Source organism: Octopus bimaculoides, chromosome 6 (assembly GCF_046866305.1).
Source record: "Octopus bimaculoides isolate indiv1 chromosome 6, ASM4686630v1, whole genome shotgun sequence".
In the NCBI taxonomy this organism is placed as follows: domain Eukaryota; kingdom Metazoa; phylum Mollusca; class Cephalopoda; order Octopoda; family Octopodidae; genus Octopus; species Octopus bimaculoides.
Window position 1 is genome coordinate 9,402,179 of NC_142933.1, and position 25,941 is coordinate 9,428,119.

Below are 25,941 nucleotides of genomic sequence, written 5' to 3' on the forward strand. Positions count from 1 at the left end.
GCACATTAACAGTACACATCCAGCGGAGCATACTGGCTTCATTCCTTGCGAGCTTACGCATGTCCTCAGCAGTCACAGCCCATGTTTCACTGCCATCTAGCATGGCTGTTCGTACACATGCGTCATACAGTCTGCCTTTTACCCTGAGTGAGAGTCCCTTTGTTGCCAGCAGAGGTAAGAGCTCTCTAAACTTGGCCCAGGCTATTCTTATTCTAGCAGTTACACTTTCAGCGCACCCACCCCCACTACTAACTTGGTCACTCAGATAGCAGAAGCTATCAACTACCTCTAGTTTTTCTCCCTGGAATGAGATAGAAGTTGTTTCCTGTTTGTTTACAGTGTTTATTGCACCTGAACATCTGCCACATACAAAGACTAACTTTGTAGTTAATCTGCCTTTGATATTGCTGCACCTCTTATGTGTCCATAGCTTGCACCGGGTACATCTTATAGAGTTACTACCTACTCCTTTACTGCATACTGAGCAGGGCCATCTACCTGAAGGGGTTTGTGTTTTATCTACCTTCCTACTTATTAGGATTTTGGTTTTTGCTAGGTTGACTCTAAGGCCCTTCAATTCTAGTCCTTGCTTCCACACCTTAAACTTCTCCTGTTTCTGTGGTTAAGAAGGAAGCTACTTACCAACACACAGCCACTCCTGTGCCTCTATATAAAGACACACTAATTTTCTAGGAATTTCAGCTTTATCATTCAATTGTTGTGCATTGATGCTTGTATATATGTGTGAGGTAAGCAGTGAGAGAGGTTGCATGGGAAGAAAGAGTTAATCAGACAGAGCGAGAGAGAGGGAGAGAGAGAGAGCAGACAATAAATATAAGTGATTGTGTGTGTGTGTGTGTTTTCTATAGAATATGATGTTTCCATGGAGAATGATGTTATCAACCGATTGTGTATCAGACTTTGATTTTATTTTATAGAGTTTATCATCATCATCATCATCATCACCATCATCATCATCATCATCATCGTTTAACGTCCGCTTTCCATGCTAGCATGGGTTGGACGATTTGACTGAGGTCTGGTGAACCGGATGGCCGCACCAGGCTCCAAAAATTCAGCAAAAGCACAATTAGTGAAAAGGTGGGAAAATATTGCAAAAAGTCAAAAATTAAGCTCTTAATCCCTAAGCCATTATTATCTCAATGAAAACCAATCAAGGTACAAATGGTTTTCAGAGCCTGAACATAGATAAAAACTTTTGTAGGAGGAGGTGAATGGGCCTATGGAAACTGTTTAGAAATCTTTAAGCATCAGTTGTTCTTTATCTGTAATTGTTTTTTTTTTATCTTTTCTTATTTCATTTCAAAGATTATTATTACATACCGCTGTCAGCCTGACCAACTTTAAACATCCCCTTAAATTTTTAATTCTTTTACTTGGGTATATTCGTGCACCTGTCTATAAATGTGTACGTGGATCTGTAAAAACATGTAACTTTCTGAAGACATTACAACTATGGTCATTCTGTCTTTGAAAAGAAATTAAACCATTTATTTCCAACTTCTTAAATTTCTTATTTCGAATCCTAAAAAACAGGATTGTTATACATGAAATGATCATCACTAATATTTTAAAATATCATGTTAGATTCTACTCTCTTCTATGTGGTACCACAAGGACTAAAGGTTACTGAATAACTGAATTTCTTGGATGTCCAATTGTTGCTTTTTAAATTACCATACCACCTTACAAAACTCATTAAAACACTACATACACACACACACACACACACACACACACACACACATACTTACATACATACATACATACATACATACATACATACATACATATATATATATATATATATATATATATATATATATATATATATATATATATATATATATATATATATGTTGTTGTTGTTGGCACTCCGTCGCTTACGACGTCGAGGGTTCCAGTTGATCCGAACAACGGAACAGCCTGCTCATGAAATTAACGTGCAAGTGGCTGAGCACTCCACAGACACGTGTACCCTTAACGTAGTTCTCGGGGATATTCATCGTGACAGTGTGACAAGGCTGACCCTTTGAATTACAGGCACAACAGAAACAGGAAGAAAGAGTGAGAGAAAGTTGTGGTGGAAGAGTACAGCAGGGTTCGCCACCATCCCCTGCCGGAGCCTTGTGGAGCTTTAGGTGTTTTCGTTCAATAAACACTCACAACGCCCGGTCTGGGAATCGAAACTGCGATCCTACGACTGCGAGTCCGCTGCCCTAACCACTGGGCCATTGCGTCTCTACTTCCAGGCATAGAAACCATGCCACAACAGACAATTGGATTCTGGACAGACACCCCAGCTTGCCAGTCGCTGTCAAATTGTCTAACCGATGCCAGCGTGGAAAAATAGATGTTAAACGACGACGACAACGATGATGATGGTGATGACGATGATGATGATGAGTAGAAATGAGAGATGTACGATGAAATAAAAATATAATTCAAATAAATAACAAGTTTTATTAACCCAATAAAGTAAATGCAAGGAAAGATACAATACTGTTCTGAACTCTGAAAAGCAATGATTCATTTTAGAATGCAATAGAAAAAACTTTTTTAGACAACATGTGAATTCCTAAAAATGTTCCAGCCATAATCATTCTACCTTTGAGAGAAATAAGGCCATTTATTTCCAATTTCTTAAAATTGATCTGATTGTTTCATATGAAATCAATATCTTAAAATAGGAGTGGCTGTGTGGTAAGTAGCTTGCTTACCGACCACATGGTCTCGGGTTCAGTCCCACTGCGTGGCACCTTGGGCAAGTGTCTTCTACTATAGCCTCGGGCCGACCAAAGCCTTGTGAGTGGGTTTGGTAGACGGAAACTGAAAGAAGCCTGTCATATATATGTATATATATATATATATATATATATATATATATATATATATGTGTGTGTGTGTGTGTGTGTGTGTGTGTGTGTGTGTGTGTATGTGTGTGTTTGTGTTTGTCCCCCTAGCATTGCTTGACAACCGATGCTGGTGTGTTTGTGTCCCCGTCACTTAGCGGTTTGGCAAAAGAGACCGATAGAATAAGTACTAGGCTTACAAAAAATAAGTCCCGGGGTTGATTTGCTCGACTAAAGGCGGTGCTCCAGCATAGCCGCAGTCAAATAACTGAAACAAGTAAAAGAGTAAAAGAGTATATATTAGTCAAAACATAGTTACCTGTTGCGAAGGATGTGTCGACAGAGTTTTAAGTTTGTCCTGTTCTGCTGTCTCTGCGGTTCTGGTGGCAGTAACTCATACAGAAATACTAAATAGCTGTAATTCTGAGAAAATGGGTTTCCATTTCAAATATATATACAGAAACACACAGACACACACACACACACACACACACATGCATGCGTATATGTGCATTCACACATATATAAACTCAGAAAGAGGCAGGCATGTTTAAGAGCTCCGCCCATTTGCAAACAAATTGGAAAAAAAAAGTCAGTATTTTCTTGGAAAACACTATATATTGATTTACCTACTTATTTGTTTATCATCATCATCATCATCATCATCATCGTTTAACGTCCGCTTTCCATGCTAGCATGGGTTGGACGATTTGACTGAGGACTGGTGAAACCGGATGGCAACACCAGGCTCCAGTCTGATTTGGCAGAGTTTCTACAGCTGGATGCCCTTCCTAACGCCAACCACTCAGAGAGTGTAGTGGGTGCTTTTACGTGTCACCCGCACGAAAACGGCCACGCTCGAAATGGTGTCTTTTATGTGCCACCCGCACAAGCCAGTCCAGGGGCACTGGCAACGATCTCGCTCGAAAATCCTACAGGAGCCAGTCAGGCGGTACTGGCAACGGCCACGCTCAAAATGGTGCATCTCATGTGCCACCCGCACAAGAACCAGTCCAGGGGCACTGGCAACGATCTTACTTGGCTTGCCGGGTCTTCTCACGCACAGCCCATTTCCAAAGGTCTCGGTCCGTAGTCATCGCCTCGGTGAGGCCCAATGTACGAAGGTCTTGCCTCACCACCTCAGCCCAGGTCTTCCTGGGCCTACCTCTTCCACGGGTTCCCTCAACTGTTAGGGTGTGGCACTTTTTCACGCAGCTATCCTCCTCCATTCTCACCACATGTCCATACCAGCGCAATCGTCTCTCTTGCACGCCACAACTGATGCTTCTAATGTTCAGCTTTTCTCTCAAGATACTTACACTCTGACGGGTATTCACATTGACATTACACATCCAACGGAGCATACTGGCTTCATTCCTTGCGAGCTTACGTATGTCCTCAGCAGTTACAGCCCATGTTTCACTGCCATGTAGCATGGTTGTTCGTACGCATGCGTCATACAGTCTGCCTTTTACTCTGAGTGAGAGTCCCATTGTCGCCAGCAGGGGTAAGAGCTCTCTAAACTTTGCCCAGGCTATTCTTATTCTAGCAGCTACACTTTCAGCGCACCCACCCCCACTACTAACTTGGTCGCCCAGATAGCGGAAGCTATCGACTACCTCTAGTTTTTCACCCTGGAATGAGATAGAAGTTGTTTCCTGTTTGTTTGCAGTCTTTATTGCACCTGAACATCTGCCACAAACAAAAACTAACTTGCTAGTTAACCTGCCTTTGATGTTGCTGCACCTCTTATGTGTCCATAGCTTGCACCGGGTACATCTTATAGAGTTACTACCTATAAATTATTTTAATCAGAAGTGTGACAAAGCGTCCAAGAACTGCAGGGCAGAGAGAGAGAGAGAGAGAGAGACTGCTTTTAGGCTATGATGGTGAGGTGTCTTTACAAAATTCAAGTTTGAATTTGGCAAATTCAAGTTTGCTGAAACTTATCTCCTGTCACTCAAAACAACAACTCAAATGAAATAAAGAGTCCATGCATCATAACAACAACACCAAGTGTGTATTTGTGTGTGTATGTGTGTGTGTGTGTGTGTGTGTGTATGTGTGTAGACTTACAATATAGCCTATTGTTAAGAAAATTTTACACAATCATTCAATAAAACTCAAATGGGATAAAGTGTACACACTTCATCCGCCTAAACAATGCAACAGGACCTTGTTACGGGAGAAAATGCTTTCATTTCAAGGATGCGTCTTTATCCCTCAGGGCCAGACATGCTGTTTAACATCTGCAGATCGCCATGTTCTTCAACAAATCCCACTATCAGTTTCCCAGTAATTCCAAGGTTTTGCAACTTGTGACATATGCCATAATCGACCTTGTTGAAAGCCTTGGCAAGTCGAGGTATATCATGTCTACAGCTCACTGGTTTGTTGGCGCAACAGCCCAGTGGTTAGGGCAGCAGACTAACACACCAGCATCGGTTGTCAAGCGATGGTGGGGGGACAAATACAGACACACAAACACACACATATATACACATACATATATACGACAGGCTTCTTTCAGTTTCCGTCTACCAAATTCACTCACAAGGCTTTGGTCGACCTGAGGCTATAGTAGAAGACACTTGCCCAAGGTGCCACGCAGTGGGACTGAACCTGGAAAATGTGGTTGGTAAACAAGCTACTTACCACACAGCCACTCCTGCACCATTGTAAGTTCTATCATGTTATGGTCTGAGAATATTGTTGGTGATACATTTACGTTGTGGATAATTTCCACATTGTTTGTAAAACAGAGGTCCAAGATATTTTTGTGTCTGGTTGAAGAGAATATGATCTGCACCATGAATAGCATTTTCGTAAGATCAAGTGGAGATTCTGCTTGATTTCACTCTTTGTGTGTCATACCTGGGGATATATTGCTCTCAGACCACCTGATATTGGGAAAGTTGAAGTCACCCATCAGGAATATAGTAGTACGTTGATCCAATTGTATTAGTACTTCTTTTATCGCACCGAGGCTTTCCTCAAATTTTCCATCATGACTTGAGGCATCAGGTGGGTGATATAGTGTGCATATCTCTATATCAAGTTGCTTCAGATATACTATGAGTGTGTCACACACCGAGTTTGAGTTCAATAACAGGGTTAATGGTTAATGAAAAATAATAGAATGTTTGAAGAAAACAGTTGTTGCAAAAGAAATAATCATCACCATTCACCATCATCCAGTGATTTAAATCCGGGTTTTGTCCCCATTAACAAAGGTGGCTGGATCTAACTCAATGCCATAGCAACCACCCTCACACCATCTTCGCTGGTTTTAGGCGGCCTCCCTTCTCAAGCCAGCCTGATTGTCTAATCTCCTCCTCCACCTGTCCTCTCCACTTTTTCCTTGGCCTACCTCACTTTCATGCTCCATTTACCTCAAATGCAAGCACCCTCCTAAGAACATGTTCCTCATCCCTCCTCTATACATGCCCATACCACTGCACTCCATTTGCCCTTGCCAACCGTTCCACCGATTCTTCCAACCCCAGCAACCCATCAAGAAATAAAAGGTTGTTTATTTACATTTTATGTTAATCTTTCACCTGTTTCATTCATTTGTCTGTGACCATGCAGAGGCATCACCTTGAAGGGTTTTAATCAAACAAATCAACCTCTGAATTAAATTAAGTCTGGCACATATTCTGTTGGCCTTCCCCCCAACTCCAAACTGCTTATTAACAGGGTTGCAAACAAACCAACATTGGTTGTCAAGTGGTGATAGTGGTGGTACAAAAGAACATGAAGACATGCACAAAAGGTTTTGTCTTGCATGTACTTGGTGACCCCTGTTAGTGCTGGTGACCCCTGTCAGTGCAGGTGACACTTAAAATCATCCAGTCCACACTGTAAAGTGGTTGGCGTTCTGAAGGGCATCCATGTGTAGAAACCATGTCAAAGGTGACCTTGCCTGTGCTTGTGCCACATAAAAGGGTACTAAATCCATTCTGTTGAGTGGTTGGTGTTAGAAATGGTATCTAGCTGTAAAAATATGGCCAAAACAGTCACTGCTAGCCAAAACTGGCCAAAATCTGGCCAAAACACAAGATTGCTGCTGGCTTTGGCCTGACCAACTTTTGTGGTACTGTCCCACTATGCTAGCATAGAAGATGGACTTTAAATGTTGATGATGATGATGATGATGATGATGGTGTGTTTGTATACAGTTTCTAGAAGAGCCATTCTGAAGGGTTTGGTCAGACTGGGACTATAGTAGAGTGGGATTGAACTTGAAACCATGTGTTTACAACGTGAGCCTTGCCTGTGCCTACTTTATTCTTTTACTTGATTCAGTAATTTTGACTGCAGCCATGCTGGAGCACTGCCTTTAGTTGAATCGACCCCAGGACTTGTTCTTTGTAAGCCTAGTACTTATTCTATCGGTTTCTTTTGCTGAACTGCTAAGTTACAGGGATGTAAACACACCAACATCAGTTGTCTAATGATGTTGGGGGAACAAACACAGACACACAAATACATACATACATGTATATATATATATATATATATATATATATATATATATATATATATATATATATATATATATGTATATGAATATATATATATATATATTCATATTCATATATATATATATATATGAATATATATATATATATGCTGGACTACTGAAATCTACAAGTTCTTTTTATTCTCTCTCAGTTTATTTTCTCTTATTCCTTTCTGATGAAGAGTGTAGGCTTGAAATGTAAAAGAGCATCAAACTAATACACTTGCTTGTTGTTCATACACCTGTTTTCGCCTTTTGTTTTTCTATAAATTTCAACTATATATATATATATATATATGTATATGTACATATATATACGACCAGGCTTCTTTCAGTTTCTGTTTACCAAATCCATTCACATGGTTTTGGTCAGCCTAAGTCTATAGTAGAAGACACTAGCCCAAAATTCTATGCAGTAGGACTGAACCTGAAACCATGTGGTTGGGAAGCGAGCCTCTTACCACATAGCCACTCCTTTTTCAGGACAAATTTTCATGGAAAATAACTTCATATTATTCCTTGGATTTGATAGTCATTGCCATCATCAACATCATTTTTACATCTGCTTTCTTTATTTGGAATGCTTTGATTGAAACTTATTTGAGGCACTGTTCTATGACAAGATATCCTTCCTGACTCCAACTCTTTCAAATATTCATCACATTCATTCGGTTCTCATTGTGCCTTGTGGCACTTGAGGCGACAGCAAGATCATTCCACTTTCTAACACAGAAAGTGTCCTTAACAGCTTGTCCCATTGTTAACCTTCTGCTTTTAAGATCTTTTCTTGTTGTTCTCCACTGCATTTCCTTTGGTCGGCCACATCTTTTACTTTGTGGAACCCAAAAGCGATCCTTGTTTCAATAGTTCCTCTTAATGCTCTTTCAAATAAGGCACTTTTTATTCTACAGGTATTCATACATCAAAACCAGTGAGTGATGCAGCATATAGTTTATGTGATACATAAACAAATAACACAGTTGCTTCCATGGTTTCTATGTGAAGACACAAAAACAAACACACACACAAAAGAATCCATCCACAACCCAAGGCTATATAGACCAGGTATGTTATAGCTCAGCCCAAGGCTATTAACCAAGGATGTTATAGCTCAGCCCAAAGCTATAGACCAGGTGTGATATTGCGCAGTTCAAGGCTATAGACCAGGTATGTTATAACTCAGCCCAAGGCTATATATGGACCAGGTATGTTATAGCTCAGCCTAAGGCAATCAACCAAGTATGTTATAGCTCAGCCCAAAGCTATAGACCAGGTGTGATATTTATTTCTTTATTGCCCACAGAGGGCTAAACATAGAAGGGACAAACAAGGACAGACAAAGGGTTTCAGTTGATTACACTGACCCCAGTGTGTAACTGGTACTTATTTAATTGACCCTGAAAGGATGAAAGGCAAAGTCGACCTCGGCGGAATTTGAACTCAAAACGTAAAGGCAGACAAAATACCACTAGGCATTTCGCCTGGCGTGCTAACGATTCTGCCAGCTCGCCTCCCTATAAACCAGGTATGTTATTGCTGAGCCCAAGGCTATCAACTTGGTGCCCTCATCTGCCAAGCTGCAGAGTAGTACAGGTCATGCTGAAAGAATAACTTTTCAAATTTTGTTCTTATTGTAGTGAGTGTCACAGTCTGCAAGGTGTTTTATATATGTATTTTATATGTAATAATTAAATTGTCTATTATCCACTTTATTGTGTTTTGATATGTGTATTATCCCGTTGGTGGAGGCGCAATGGCCCAATGGTTAGGGCAGCGGACTCGCAGTCGTAGGATCGCGGTTTCGATTCGTAGACAGGGCATTGTAAGTGTTTATTGAGCGAAAACACCTAAAGCTCCACGAGGCTCGAGCAGGGGATGGTGGCGAACCCTGCTGTACTCTTTCACCACAACTGTCTCTCACTCTTACTTCCTGTTTCTGTTGTGCCTGTAATTCAAAGGGCCAGCCTTGTCACACTGTGTCACGCTGAATATCCCCGAGAACTATGTTAAGGGTACACGTCTGTGGAGTGCTCAGCCACTTGCACGTTAATTTCATGAGCAGGCTGTTCTGTTGATCGGATCGACTGGAACTCTCGACGTCGTAACTGATGGAGTGCCAACAATTATCTCGTTGGTATATGGAAACATTTTCTTATGTGAAACCCATTGGCAGAACGATAAAAATTGGGAACTGCTGCTGTAGAACAACTTCTCAAAGTGCCATGCTGTGGGATCAAACTCTTGTACAATATTGTAAGATTTATATTTATTCTACTTTCAATGTCAATTTTTTTTTGGGTGGGGGGTATACTCTTTTTCTTTTACTTGTTTCAGTCTTTTTGACTGTGGCCATGCTGGAGCACCGCCTTTAGTCGAGCAAATCAACCCCAGGACTTATTCTTTGGAAGCCTAGTACTTATTCTATCGGTCTCTTTTGCCAAACCGCTAAGTTACGGGGACGTAAACACACCAGCATTGGTTGTCAAGCGATGTTGTGGGGGACAAACACAGACACAAACATATGCACACACATACATATATATATATATATATATATATATATATATATATATATATATATATATATATATATATATATATATATATACATATATATATGCATATATATATATATATATATATATATATATATATATATATATATATATACATATATATATGCATATATATATATATATATATATATATATATATATCATCATCATCATCATCATCGTTTAATGTCCGCTTTCCATGCTAGCATGGGTTGGACGATTCGACTGAGGACTGGTGCAACCGGATGGCTACACCAGGCTCCAATCTAATTTGGCAGAGTTTCTACAGCTGGATGCCCTTCCTAACGCCAACCACTCAGAGAGTGTAGTGGGTGCTTTTATGTGTCACCCGCAAGAAAACGGCCACGCTCGAAATGGTGTCTTTTATGTGCCACCCGCACAAGAGCCAGTCCAGGGGCACTGGCAACGATCTTGCTTGAAAACCCTACAAGGCCAGTCAGGCGGTACTGGCAACGGTCATGCTCAGGATGGTACATCTTATGTGCCACCTGCACAAGAGCCAGTTCAGGGGCACTGGCAATGATCTCACTTGGCTTGCCGGGTCTTCTCACGCACAGCACATTTCCAAAGGTCTCGGTCAGTAGTCATCGCCTCGGTGAGGCCCAATGTTCGAAGGTCTTGCCTCACCACCTCAGCCCAGGTCTTCCTGGGCCTACCTCTTCCACGGGTTCCCTCAACTGTTAGGGAGTGACACTTTTTCACGCAGCTATCCTCATTCATTCTCACCACATGTCCAAACCAGCGCAATTGTCTCTCTTGCACACCACTACTGACGCTTCTTATGTTCAGCTTTTCTCTCAAGATACTTACACTCTGACGGGTATGCACATTTACATTACACATCCAGCGGAGCATACTGGCTTCATTCCTTGCGAGCTTACGCATGTCCTCAGCAGTCACAGCCCATGTTTCACTGCCATGTAGCATGGCTGTTCGTACACATGCGTCATACAGTCTGCCTTTTACCCTGAGTGAGAGTCCCTTTGTTGCCAGCAGAGGTAAGAGCTCTCTAAACTTGGCCCAGGCTATTCTTATTCTAGCAGTTACACTTTCAGCACATCCCACCCCCACTACTAACTTGGTCACCCAGATAGCAGAAGCTATCAACTACCTCTAGTTTTTCTCCCTGGAATGAGATAGAAGTTGTTTCCTGTTTGTTTACAGTGTTTATTGCACCTGAACATCTGCCACATACAAAGACTAACTTTGTAGTTAATCTGCCTTTGATATTGCTGCACCTCTTATGTGTCCATAGCTTGCACCGGGTACATCTTATAGAGTTACTACCTACTCCTTTACTGCATACTGAGCAGGGCCATCTACCTGAAGGGGTTTGTGTTTTATCTACCTTCCTACTTATTAGGATTTTGGTTTTTGCTAGGTTGACTCTAAGGCCCTTCAATTCTAGTCCTTGCTTCCACACCTTAAACTTCTCCTGTTTCTGTGGTTAAGAAGGAAGCTACTTACCAACACACAGCCACTCCTGTGCCTCTATATAAAGACACACTAATTTTCTAGGAATTTCAGCTTTATCATTCAATTGTTGTACATTGATGCTTGTATATATGTGTGAGGTAAGCAGTGAGAGAGGTTGCATGGGAAGAAAGAGTTAATCAGACAGAGCGAGAGAGAGGGAGAGAGAGCAGACAATAAATATAAGTGATTGTGTGTGTGTGTGTGTGTGTGTGTGTGTGTGTTTTCTATAGAATATGATGTTTCTATGGAGAATGATGTTATCAACCGATTGTGTATCAGACTTTGATTTTATTTTATAGAGTTTATCATCATCATCATCATCATCGTTTAACGTCCGCTTTCCATGCTAGCATGGGTTGGACGATTTGACTGAGGTCTGGTGAACCGGATGGCCGCACCAGGCTCCAAAAATTCAGCAAAAGCACAATTAGTGAAAAGGTGGGAAAATATTGCAAAAAGTCAAAAATTAAGCTCTTAAACCCTAAGCCATTATTATCTCAATGAAAACCAATCAAGGTACAAATGGTTTTCAGAGCCTGAACATAGATAAAAACTTTTGTAGGAGGAGGTGAATAGGCCTATGGAAACTGTTTAGAAATCTTTAAGCATCAGTTGTTCTTTATCTGTAATTGTTTTTTTTTAATCTTTTCTTATTTCATTTCAAAGATTATTATTACATACCGCCGTCAGCCTGACCAACTTTAAACATCCCCTTAAATTTTTAATTCTTTTACTTGGGTATATTCGTGCACCTGTCTATAAATGTGTACGTGGATCTGTAAAAACATGTAACTTTCTGAAGACATTACAACTATGGTCATTCTGTCTTTGAAAAGAAATTAAACCATTTATTTCCAACTTCTTAAATTTCTTATTTCGAATCCTAAACAACAGGATTGTTATACATGAAATGATCATCACTAATATTTTAAAATATCATGTTAGATTCTACTCTCTTCTATGTGGTACCACAAGGACTAAAGGTTACTGAATAACTGAATTTCTTGGATGTCCAATTGTTGCTTTTTAAATTACCATACCACCTTACAAAACTCATTAAAACACTACATACACACACACACACACACACATATTTACATACATATATATATATATATATATATATATATATATATATATGTTGTTGTTGTTGGCACTCCGTCGCTTACGACGTCGAGGGTTCCAGTTGATCCGAACAACGGAACAGCCTGCTCGTGAAATTAACTGCAAGTGGCTGAGCACTCCACAGACACATGTACCCTTAACGTAGTTCTCGGGGATATTCATCGTGACACAGTGTGACAAGGCTGACCCTTTGAATTACAGGCACAACAGAAACAGGAAGAAAGAGTGAGAGAAAGTTGTGGTGGAAGAGTACAGCAGGGTTCGCCACCATCCCCTGCCGGAGCCTTGTGGAGCTTTAGGTGTTTTCGTTCAATAAACACTCACAACGCCCGGTCTGGGAATCGAAACTGCGATCCTACGACTGCGAGTCCGCAGCCGTAACCACTGGGCCATTGCGTCTCTACTTCCAGGCATAGAAACCATGCCACAACAGACAATTGGATTCTGGACAGACTCCCCAGAGGCAGGCATGTTTAAGAGCTCCGCCCATTTGCAAACAAATTGGAAAAAAAAAGTCAGTATTTTCTTGGAAAACACTATATATTGATTTACCTAGTATATATTAGTCAAAACATAGTTACCTGTTGCGAAGGAAGTGTCGACAGAGTTTTAAGTCTGTCCTGTTCTGCTGTCTCTGCGGTTCTGGTGGCAGTAACTCATACAGAAATACTAAATAGCTGTAATTCTGAGAAAATGGGTTTCCATTTCAAATATATATACAGAAACACACAGACACACACACACATGCATGCGTATATGTGCATTCACACATATATAAACTCAGAAAGAGGCAGGCATGTTTAAGAGCTCCGCCCATTTGCAAACAAATTGGAAAAAAAAAAAGTCAGTATTTTCTTGGAAAACACTTTATATATTGATTTACCTACTTAATTGTTTATCTATCTATAAATTATTTTAATCAGAAGTGTGACAAAGCTTCCAAGAACTGCAGGGCAGAGAGAGAGAGAGAGAGAGAGAGAGAGAGACTGCTTTTAGGCTATGATAGTGAGGTGTCTTTACAAAATTCAAGTTTGAATTTGGCAAATTCAAGTTTGCTGAAACTTATCTCCTGTCACTCAAAACAACAACTCAAATGAAATAAAGAGTCCATGCATCATAACAACAACACCAAGTGTGTATTTGTGTGTGTGTGTGTGTGTGTGTGTGTGTATGTGTGTAGACTTACAATATAGCCTATTGTTAAGAAAATTTTACACAATCATTCAATAAAACTCAAATGGGATAAAGTGTACACACTTCATCCGCCTAAACAATGCAACAGGACCTTGTTACGGGAGAAAATGCTTTCATTTCAAGGATGCGTCTTTATCCCTCAGGGCCAGACATGCTGTTTAACATCTGCAGATCGCCATGTTCTTCAACAAATCCCACTATCAGTTTCCCAGTAATTCCAAGGTTTTGCAACTTGTGACATATGCCATAATCGACCTTGTTGAAAGCCTTGGCAAGTCGAGGTATATCATGTCTACAGCTCACTGGTTTGTTGGCGCAACAGCCCAGTGGTTAGGGCAGCAGATGTTCAATAGCAAACTTTAATTTAATTTCTGAAATTGAATTAATTGGACATGGAAACAATTGTAGGTGCTCTAAGTTTGCTTTTGTTTGGAATCAAACATGTTCTAATAAATTGATGTCTTTATCTCAATTTCTCCGTTTTCCTTTTCTCGTGTGGTAAGTAGCGTGCTTACCAACCACATGGTTCCGGGTTCAGTCCCACTGCGTGGCACCTTGGGCAAGTGTCTTCTACTATAGCCCCGGGCCGACCAAAGCCTTGTGAGTGGATTTGGTAGACGGAAACTGAAAGAAGCCCGTCGTATATATATGTATGTGTGTGTGTGTCTGTGTTTGTCCCCCTAGCATTGCTTGACAACCGATGCTGGTGTGTTTATGTCCCCGTAACTTAGCGATTCGGTAAAACAGACCGATAGAATAAGTACTAGGCTTCCAAAGAATAAGTCCTGGGGTCGATTTGCTCGACTAAAGGCGGTGCTCCAGCATGGCCGCAGTCAAATGACTGAAACAAGTAAAAGAGTAAAATCTTCAGTGATTTAAAACGGTATTCTTTGATTCGTTTCAGTTATTTGACTGTGGCCATGCTGGAGCACAGTAAAAGATAATTTATTGTAAAAGTATACTTTTCTGTTATACGTTTTACTTACACGTGCGCCCCCCCCACACATACACACACGGACTCACTTTAAAAATTTAAATTACAAGATTTGTTTTGTTGTTGATTAAATTCAAGTAATGGGCCACTCTTTGGACTAAACAAAATGTGTTTAAGGGGAGAAAGATATTGAAAAAAATCAATACATGTCAGAGTGCCAAAGAAACAAGGAAAGTACCATGTGGTCAAGGGATGTGCTAGAAACAACAGCTAAATCTACCTTAACTCACAAACTTTTTAGTCTGAAAATATTTTAGAAGTTTTTTTTTTTAATCTTTTTTACCGAAAAGACTTCTCTCATTGTTTTAAATTGTGTAGTGGAAAAAAGAAAGAAAGAAAAAAAGACCCTAGCCAAAATCGGTCAAGAGGGTGGTTAAAAAGATAAAAAAAAATTTCTAAAATTTTTTATCATAAAAAAACTTGCTCCCATCATTTTGAAGGCCGTCGTGAAAACAAAATTGGGAAAATCATCAAAAACGGAGAAAATCCAACTTTTGTGGACGTTTCGATCCGAGACCCCATCGGTGTAAAAAAAAAAAGAAAAAGAAAGGGGGGAGAAATAAGCACTGGGCTCGATTTTTTCGTCTAAAAGCACTCTTGGAGGCAGTGTCCCAGTATGGCCACGGTTCAATGACTCAGATAAGAAAAGATAGAGTTATAGAAGGCTGACAGGAAATTAAGTTGACGCAGTCGTGTGAACATAGGAAGTATAATCACCTTGTCAATTCGTGGAATTACTTTCAGTTTATTTTTCGCGGAATTATATTCAAGTTATTTTGGGAATTACTTTCAGTTATTCCAGGAATTTCTTTTATTCTCGACCTCGGAATATAAACTTATTTACAATTGCAAACTTCAAGCACATATTTTTCCAACAGTCAACGTTACGAGGACTGGTGTTTAATTAATTCTACTTGTGTTGTATATTGTCCTTATAAATTAGTAATTGTTTTTTTTTTTTCCGGTTTCACAGATTTAGTATTCTAAAAAAAAGAAGTATAATAAATCATAAAACAAGAATAGTTTGAAATGTGTAATGTATATAGCTGGTATATAGTACCAGGTCAGGTCTCATGAACAAGGTGGAAACAAACTGACTCGTCAAAAATAAAACAAGCCGTTGCGTTTATACCGGAACATTATCTCTAAATGGCAGCCCATTTCCAATTAGCAGGTAATTTTGATTCAAACTAATTCGTGTGCGCGATGTTTGTATGTTGGATATTTTTATTGACATTTCAGAAGTGTAGGCAAAAATTAAAATGGAAACGACGAAATATTTTCTTTTTCTTTTATTATACTGCTACATTCATAGTTTGTGTACATATGTTTTTACAAGAGCTTTTACTATAATAGGAAGTTACAAAGGTTGTTTCAACTGTGACCATCCTGCTGATATTGTTTAACTCTTGTACAGTTTTATATTTGTATCTCAGTTTCTGTTCCTTTTTGTTTCGCTTTTCACTAAACCATTCCACTTTTTATATTTTCGCTTCAGTTTGTTACTTGCACACAATAAGCAACACGTAGTCAAAGCTATTTTTGAAATAATCGTTCCTATTAGAGTATGTTCTTTTACTTTTTGAAGGAAGGACAGTTTCCACGGTAAATTTTGATCCTTTCACCTGCACGATTTTCATTAAAAAAAAACTTGAATTTTTTGCGTGGAAACTAAAGGGTTTGATCCGCTGGGAAATAAAAAAATAAATTTTCCGGTTGGAAATAAAAATAATAGGTGTAAAACAACTTGCTGGGAACGAATATGTGTGTGCGTGTTTGTGAGTGTGTAATGTGTGACGATGTGAACGTTCCGAGCCCTCTCCCCACTCCCCCGTTCGCGAGCGCGCGTTTTTTCTTCATATCCCGGAATCATAGGAAATTTTTTTTTTTCGTTGAATGAATTCCAGTGACCCCTAAAATGCTACAAATCCCTTTTTTGGGATCCGGAAAACGGGATGGGGTCAGGTGGAAGCCTCGGGAAATTTCATCCCCACCCCCATTGATCTTTTCACCCGCACGATTTTTCACGGAAAGACTTCCTGTAGTTAATTCTTGCATTATGAGCGAACAGGACACCCAAACAGTCCTGTGTATTGACAAGGGCAGTTTATGTTATCTTTTCTGGAAGATTTTCACGTCTAGGATTATAAACAACTTTTGGCGGAGTTCTGATCGAAGCACGCTATTTTATCCACCCCTCCCCCGATATTCTCAAATTTTAAGGGGGTAATTAATATACTAAAAAAAACCCCGATCACTTGGAAGGTAAATAAGTAAGATATTCGGATAAACAAAATGGGATGGGGTGGGTATGGCCCTTTTGGATACTCAATTTATATTTTCTAAATGATTGCTTTTCTAGTTTGTCCCAAATCACCCCAATATCTTTAAAATAAAATTTAAAAAATAATAATGATAATAATGAAATTATTGTAAGTTTGTTCTAAATCATCCCAGCTTCCTTATTCGAATGATGCCCTATTTTTGTTTGTTCCTAAATAATCATTACTCTCTTTTGTATGGGAGTGGTTGGCGTTAGGAAGGGTATCCAGCTGTAGAAACTCTGCCAAATCAGATTGGAGCCTGGTGTAGCCATCTGGTTTCACCAGTACTCAGTCAAATCGTCCAACCCATGTCAGCATGGAAAGCGGACGTTAAACGATGATGATGAAAGTGATTTCTTTTGTGCCTATAAACCATTTACCATTTCTGTGGTGCCCCCTCTTTCCTTGATGCCCTAACCACATGCTTATTTTGCTTAATGGTTAATCGAGTGCTGAGTGCACCACCTCCAGTATTCCTCAGAAGAGGAGAGATTAGTAAAAAAAGAGCCAAACTAGTTATCCTAAATCTACTCTTTTACTTGTTTCAGTCATTTGACTGCGGCCATGCTGGAGCACCGCCTTTAGTCGAGAAAATCGACCCCAGGACTTATTCTTTGTAAGCCTAGTACTTATTCTATCGGTCTCTTTTTGCCGAACCGCTAAGTTACGGGGATGTAAACACACCAGCATCGGTTGTCAAGCGATGGTGGGGGGACAAACACAGACACACACAAACACAGATACACAAACACACACACACACATATATATATATATATATATACATATATACGACGGGCTTCTTTCAGTTTCCGTCTACCAAATCCACTCACAAGGCTTTGGTCAGCCCGAGGCTATAGTAGAAGACACTTGCCCAAGGTGCCATGCAGTGGGACTGAACCCGGAACCATGTGGTTGGTAAGCACGCTACTTACCACACAGCCACTCCTGCGCCTAAAATCTTTTTTTTTTTAATTCATTTTTGTGCATATTTTCACCTATGGTCACAAATATTGGGTTATGACTAAAGGGGGACAATCACAAATACAAGTGGCCAAAATGGGATTCCTCCAAAATGAAAGGCTTTCTTTCTGGAGTAATGTTACTCAACAGGAATGCCCAGCTCAGAGGTCAGACTCTCTCTCCAGGTCAAGCTACTGCTGCACATTGAGAAATCAAGCTCCAGTACTATGGATGTCTGATCAAAATATTGCAAAAAAGAAATTGCCTGCCAGATACTTTAAGCCAAGCTTATTGTCAGGAGATCAAGAATGAGTTGGTTAGGTAATATCCTTCGACTCAGTTGGTCATACTTGGAAAGTTTCCTGATGGTTGCTTCTGATTGGAACCCATGGAAGAAGTGCCTGAAGAGTCTACTCCCATCACTCTCTCAGAAATTGTGGGTGGAGATAATAGATGGTAATGAATTGCCAGTACCGCCTGACTGGTTCCCATTCTGGTGGAATGTAAAAAGCACCATTCGAGTGTGGTCATTGCCAGTGCCGCCTGACTGGTTCCTGTGCTGGTGGAATGTAAAAAGCACCATTCGAGTGTGGTCATTGCCAGTGCCGCCTGACTGGTTCCCGTGCTGGTGGAATGTAAAAAGCACCATTCGAGTGTGGTCATTGCCAGTGCCGCCTGACTGGTTCCTGTGCTGGTGGAATGTAAAAAGCACCATTCAAGCATGGTTGTTTCCAGTGCTGTCTGACTGGCTCCCATACTGGTGGCATGAAAAAGGCACCATTCGAGTGTGGTTGTTGCCAGTGCCGCCTGACTGGTTCCTGTGCTGGTGGAATGTAAAAAGCACCATTCAAGCATGGTTGTTTCCAGTGCTGCCTGACTGGCTCCCATACTGGTGGCATGTAAAAGGCACCATTCAAGTGTGGTCATTGCCAGTGCCGCCTGACTGGTTCCTGGGCTGGTGGAATGTAAAAAGCACCATTCAAGCATGGTCGTTTCCAGTGTTGCCTGACTGGCTCCCATACTGGTGGCATGTAAAAGCACCATTCGAGTGTGGTTGTTTTCAGTGCCATCTGACTGACCCCCATGCCAGTGGCACGTATAAAGCACCCACTACACTCACGTGGTTGGCATTAGGATGGGCGTCCAGCTGTAGAAACCTTGCCAGATGAGATTGGCGCCAGGTGCAGCCATCTGGTTCGCCAGTCCTCACTCAAACCGTCCAATCTATGTCAGCATGGAAAGCGGACATTAAACAGTGATGATAATGATGATGATGATGATGTTGAAAAATCCTTCTCTGTGAAATTATGGTGGACAAGAATAAATGGAGGTAGTTTAAGAAATGAAACAGCATATCGGTGACCCACCTTTATATTTGTTGTTGTTGGCACTCCGCCGCTTACGACGTTGAGGGTTCCAGTTGATCCGCTCAATGGAACTGCCTGCTCGTGAAATTAACGTGCAAGTGGCTGAGCACTCCACAGACACGTGTACCCTTAATGTTGTTCTCGGGGATATTCAGTGTGACACGGCTGATCCTTTGAATTACAGGCACAACAGAAACAGGAAGAAAGAGAGAGAAAGTTGTGGTGGAAGAGTACAGCAGGGTTCGCCACCATCCCCTGCCAGAGCCTCGTGGAGCTTTAGGTGTTTTCGCTTAATAAACACCCACAACGTCCGGTCTGGGAATCGAAATCTCGATCCTATGACCGCGAGTCCGCTGCCCTAACCTCTGGGCCATTGCGCCTCCACTCCTTTATATTATATCAACTGTGAACCACAGCTGAGGTTTTGTTTACTGTGAACATGTATTATGTTATGTCAATTGCAAAATAAAAGTGTGTTCTGTAATGTTTAGTCATTGGCGTTTTTGTATTTTACATCATATTTTATTGTTTCTTTGGTTTTTTCATTTTCTTTTAGCTTCAATACTTAGTAATCGAGAGGTTTTAGACTTACTGTATATTATATCCGATGATGAAGATCTTTCTGTTACAATCAATGAAAGCATGAAGGGTGCTACATTAACAGGACTCACAGCTTTTGTTGGGGGTCTGTTCCTTGGACCTCCTGGATTTGCTATTGGTAAGTTGTAAATGTCATTATTTCTGAGAAATTAATAGATTTCGTTAACCGTTTTGATACCAACCCTGCTGAAACTGCGTCTGGCTCTGAGTACAAATGTCTTGTTTTCATAAGTTTTGAATTAAAATCTTCCACCAAACCTTAGTCACAATTTATGTTCCTAACACTAGCTTAATAATAACTAAGTTATTTTAGTAAATTCTTTGTTATATTTAAAATTAATTGAAAGAAATACAGAGCATCTCAAAAGAAATATGGTAACGAAAAGGTTAAAATATATAATAGAGAAACAATTCTTAACCTTTTCGATATTAACCCGGCTGAAACCAGCTCTGGCTCTGTAGTACAAATGTCTTGTTTTCAAAAGTTCTGAATTAAAATCTTTCACTAAACAAACCTTAGTCACAATTTATGTTCCTAACATCAGCTTAATGATAACAAAGTTATTTTACTAAATTCTTTGTTATATTTAAAACTAATTGAAAGTAACACAAAGCATCTCAACAGAAATAGGGTAACAAAAGGGTTAAAATATATAAAAGGGTAACAAAAGGGTTAAGGTGTTTTATATTTACCCCTTTTGTACTACCAAAAATCCTCAGGTCCAAATATTACCCAAGCTATTAATTATTCACTTATTCCTTTGTATTATAAGCACAAAGACAACCCCAGTGCTCAACTGGTACTTATTTCGTTGACCCTGGGGGAGGGAGGGTGCTAGGGGCAGTCTGTCTCGGGGAAGCACTTTTCATCTTGTAGGCTATAAGCCAGAATAGATTATATTGGAATAGTATAGCATGTGATAATTCCTGATATTATAAAAAAGAAACTATTGGAAATGCAGGGCCTTTGGGTCTGCTGTTGGCAATATCTATTTTTTGTGGGGTCTGGTGGGGAAACAAATGGAAGGGCCACACTTTAACTCTTTAACATGATCTAGTTATAATTTTCACCCTCCAATTCTCTTGTAATCTACTTGCTATCATACAAATTTGTTGCATAGTTTCAGTTTAAAGATAAGAGACCCCTATAACATAGTCAACTGGCTATTGCAGAATGGTGGTGGTGGTGGTGGTGGGGGAACAAACACAGGCACACAAACACAGGTACACAAACACACACACACATATATATATATATATATATATATATATATATATATATATATATATATACATATATACGACGGGCTTCTTTCAGTTTCCGTCTTCCAAATCTACTCGCAAGGCTTTGGTCGGCCTGAGGCTATAGTAGAAGACACTTGCCCAAGGTGCCATGCAGTGGGACTGAACCCGGAACCATGTGGTTGGTAAGCAAGCTACTTACCACACAGCCACTCCTGCGCCTAAAAATTACATATATATATATATAAAATTACAATACATATAGAACAAAAGGACTCACAGATTGCAAACCTCCACCAAGGCAGTACCAATGTCCTCTCAACGATTTGCCAGAGATGATTTTTAAAATGAGAATATCTGAAATAAACTTGACTGCTCTAACAAACGAGAATACTAAAAATGAACCTGACCACTCTCAAAAATAGATGGGACCCTGGTAGGTACTTAGTGTTCCGGGTCAGATTGGACCGGGATTAATAGTAATTAAAGGGTGACTCCCTGTACTCAACAACTCCAGGACTCCCAAGCTGGAGCCTCACCACTGAATGTATTTTAATGTTATAGTCGAGACAAGGCTAAAGTATAAGATATTAACACTTGTGTCACACATTAAGACCTATCTCTCTATCACCTCTATGACCTCCAAAATTTTCTTTTTGTCAGATTGATATCAGTTAATGCTGATAACACATTCTCGATTAAAAAAAGAGCAAACAAAAAAAAAAACAAAACAAACAAAACACTTGTGTTCATCTTTATTTCTCCTATGTTTGCTTTGTGGCTCATAATTGGTAAAAACCACTCAGTTCAGAAGTTAATTAACACCTATACTGCCACCTGTGAAGGCACATGGCTCAGTGGTTAGAGCGTTGAGCTTGCGATTGTGAGGTTGTGAGTTCGAATCCCAGACCGGGCTGCATGTTGTGTTCTTGAGCAAGACACTTTATTTCACGTTGCTCCAGTTCACTCAGCTGTAGAAATGAGTTGCAATGTCACAGGTGCCAAGCTGTATTGGCCCCTTTGCCTTTCCCTTGGATAACACTGGTGGTGTGGAGAGGGGAGGCCGGTGTGCATGGGAGACTGCTGGTCTTCCATAAAACAAACTTGCCCGGACTTGTGCCTGGGAGGGTAACTTTCTAGGTGCAATCCCATGGTCAGTCATGACCGAAGGGGGTCTCAGCATACCGCCACCTTAGCGAAGGTGGAGGTATTGTTTTCAGTTGTGTTTGTTTGTTTGTTTATCCGTGGACAAAATATCTCAAGAATCGCTGGATGGATTTGGATGAAACTTTCAGAGATGTTTGGCCTCATGACTAGCATGAACTCATTTGATTTTGGGATCGATCCAGTATTAGACAAGGGTTCTGGATTCTTTTTCCTGTTTTTTTACTTAATTTTTGAGAGTGGTTGGGTTCATTTTTAGCATTCCCGCTTGTAAGAGCAGTTAAATTTATTTCAGATATTCGCATTTTAAAAATCATCTCTGGCTAATCATTGAGATGACATTGGTGTTGCCTTGGCAGAGGTTTGCTTTCTGAGTGCTCTTGTTCTATATGTATTGTAACATTTAGTAATTCAATATAGCCTGTATTCATAGCATATGCCTGAGTATTAAGTTCAAGACACCCTGTTTTGCTACCCACAATGCATTGCTGACCAACAGACAAACAATAATTCAATCACACACAAAAACAAAATCTCTGGCTTTATCCTGCCATTTTTTTTTTTTGCTAGACTCTCCTTGCCATAATTTAGTTCTTCGTTTAATTTTGATTATTAATGAAATCTTGAAATGAAATGAAAATAGAGTTCAGTTATTTTGTTAAGGTTATCTCTACAGAAATTATAGCCAGTGTTGATTTTTTTGCTACAACTTTTTGTAAACAAACAAAGAGATCATCATTAGTTTACGTCCGCTTTCCATGCTGGCATGGGTTGGATGGTTTGACTGAAGACTGGCAAACCAGAAGGCTGCACCAGGCTCCAATTTGATCTGGCAAAGTTTCTACAGCTGGATGCCCTTCCTAATGCCAACCACTCCGAGAGTGTAGTGGGTGCTTTTATGTGCCACCGGCATGAGGGCCAGTCAGGCGGTTCTGGCAATGACCATGCTCAAAAGGGGTTTTTACGTGCTACCTGCATGGGAGCCAGTCCAGTGGCACTGGCAACGACCACGTTCGAATGTTATTTTTCATGTGCCACCAGCATGTGTCTGTAAGGCGACATTGGCAACGATCATGCTTGAATGGTGCTTTCCACGTGTCATTGGCATGGGAGCCAATCCGTGGCCTTAGCAACGATCACGCCCGGATGTACTTGGGTAATGAGTGTATAATGCCAAAAATAGGCTTCGATCCCATTGTGTGTTTACATCTGATGTCTTGATATGAAATGTTGTTGCAAAAAATTAGTACTGGCTATAATTTCTATAGAATACCCACAGAAATAACCTTGGCAAAATAATGTAAAATGCACTGCTAACACAGTAGGACGTGGTGTTGACTTATAAAACCATTTATTATACTTTATTGTATATTTTGGTTGCATAACAAAATACCATGTATCTACAAATCATTAGAGTTCAGTCGTTAAAAAAAAAATGTCTGATATTTAATGAAAGTCTTCTGTAAAATAATTGTATTTATATGTATATTTTTTGTAGGTGGTGCAGTTGGTGGATTAGCAGCATCTGGAATGGCTAAGAATTTTAAACCTGTTTCTCAGATCTTTTATGAAATGTCAGAAGAAAAAAAGGAGTTGTTATGCTCAAAAGTTAAATATGCATTAGTGAATGCGGCTGTTCCGTTCGGTCCTAGTCTCATACATTATGTGCAGTCCCATCCAAGTGTCTCTAATGAACTGATAAACATTATGAGAAAATTTGTTACCAGTGTACTTGGTATGAACTTAAAACCATGACACATCGATATGTTACAAAATCTTGGTTAATTTTTTTTTGAAGATTTTGAATTTTTTTGTTTTGCTATATGAGCCAGTCCCCTCCATAATTATCATCAGTGAGTACTGTTCATCTATTTTGACCCTCCGCTGTACCTTGCAGGTGTGTCCTGAGACATATCAACCACCAACTCTCTCACGCTCCCTATTTCTATCTTTCTCTCTCAGTCTCTCTTTCTCTCCTTTCTTCTCCAACTGGAATATCCTTGTATCCCTTCTCCAGCAAGCTACCTATCTCTGTCCCTCTCTCATTCTTTTAGCCTTTCATCAACTGATACTAAGCCAGCCCCTTCAATACTACTCTCACCTTCTAGTTGAGGGGTCTTTGTCTGGCAAGTTATATTGTGATCTCAATGGTGCTGGTGCCACATAAAAAGCACCCAGTACACTCTGTAGAGTGGTTGGCGTTAGGAAGGACATCCATCCATACAAATCATGTCAAAACAGACAATAGAGTTTGGCACAACCCTCTGCCTTTCCAGCTCTGGTCAAACCGCCCAACTCATGCCAGTATGGAAAATGGATGTTAAATGATAACGATGTGTTTGGCAAAGGAGACTGATAGAATAAGTACCAGGCTTACAAAGATTAAGCCCTGGGGTAGATTTGTTTGACTAAAAGGGATACTCCAGCATGGCCGCAGTCAAATGACTGAAAAAAGTAAAAAGTGTAAAAGAAAGCCTGGTACATATTCTGTTGGTCTCTTTTGCTGAACTGCTACATTCTCCTTCACACTTTATCTATAATGTTCTCCCCCATTCACTTGTTTTTATGTCATTCTCTAACACCATCAATGAACTATTGTGTATCATATTTGCATGAGCACAAATATGTTGAAAGTGTTTATATATATATATATTTTTTTTCTAATGTTTTTCTAAGGAATTCTTGCATTCAAGAAAAAACACACACATCTGAGTTTGTTGTAAGTTAATCTTCACATAGAAATGTGACTTCCTTTTGGAATTTTGAAATTTTCCCTGAGGAATGCCAGTGCCCCTGGACTGGCTCTAGTGCGGGTGGCACATAAGATGTACCATCTTGAGCGTGACCGTTGTCAGTACCGCCTGACTGGCCTTTGTAGGGTCTTCGAGGATGATGAAATACTTGTTTAACCGGTTTCGAATATGGAAATTTGGATTTTGTTTCTGTAATTGAATTGATTGGTGTGAAGACAGCTGTCGGCTGGAATTTCTCTGTATGAAATTGAATGTTTTTAAATAAATAACACCTGTAAATAATTTTTATCCATTTTCTTACTTTTCTCATTCATAAAGTCTTTTTAATTAATTACCTACATGTTTCAGTGATAAACTAATATACTTGGTTTTCAAAAAATCCCAGACCAACCTCCTCCGCCCGGATATATCTCCAACAATAACTCTTTGCTAGAGTGGGCCATGGTGCCCCATATATGATTATAAGACTTCACCATGTGGTGCTATTGAGTTAGACATGGCCTGGGGCTATACTGGCCGAAACCTATCAAAGTTATCAAAGTTTTATATATGTATATATTATCATCATCATCATCGTCATTTAATGTCAGCTTTCCATGCTGGCATGGGTTGGACGGTTTGACTGGGGACTGGAGAGCCAGAGGCTGCACCAGGCACCAATTTGATCTGGCAGAGTTTCTACAGCTGGATGCCCTTCCTAATGCCAACCACTCTGAGAGTGTAGTGGGTGCTTTTACGTGTCACCAGCACGAGGGCCAGTCATGCA

At 40.1% G+C, this 25,941-nt stretch overlaps 2 protein-coding genes across 3 annotated transcripts in view; one reads left to right on the forward strand and one right to left on the reverse strand.

Annotated features, from left to right (window-relative positions):
* The window catches only part of LOC149134934 (protein Nazo-like), a 32,370-nt gene extending 19,077 nt beyond the window's left edge, over positions 1–13,293 (reverse strand). The window contains exons 1-2 of one of the 2 annotated variants that reach the window (XM_089353400.1): positions 13,157–13,272; positions 3,193–3,296 (exon numbers count right to left, since the gene is read on the reverse strand). The gene's annotated coding sequence lies outside the window, so the exon portion shown is untranslated. Of the gene's footprint in view, positions 1–3,192; positions 3,297–13,156 lie in introns of both variants that reach the window. The other variant, XM_089353401.1, reaches the window with a different exon arrangement.
* Positions 13,294–15,404: 2,111 nt separating this feature from the next.
* On the forward strand, positions 15,405–25,463 carry LOC149134935 (protein Nazo-like). Its single transcript, XM_089353399.1, has 3 exons — positions 15,405–15,937; positions 19,973–20,134; positions 23,921–25,463. Exons 1-3 carry the CDS (start codon positions 15,913–15,915, stop codon positions 24,175–24,177), a joined length of 444 nt encoding a protein of 147 aa, XP_089209525.1. The 5' UTR covers positions 15,405–15,912; the 3' UTR covers positions 24,178–25,463.
* Positions 25,464–25,941: the final 478 nt, after the last annotated feature.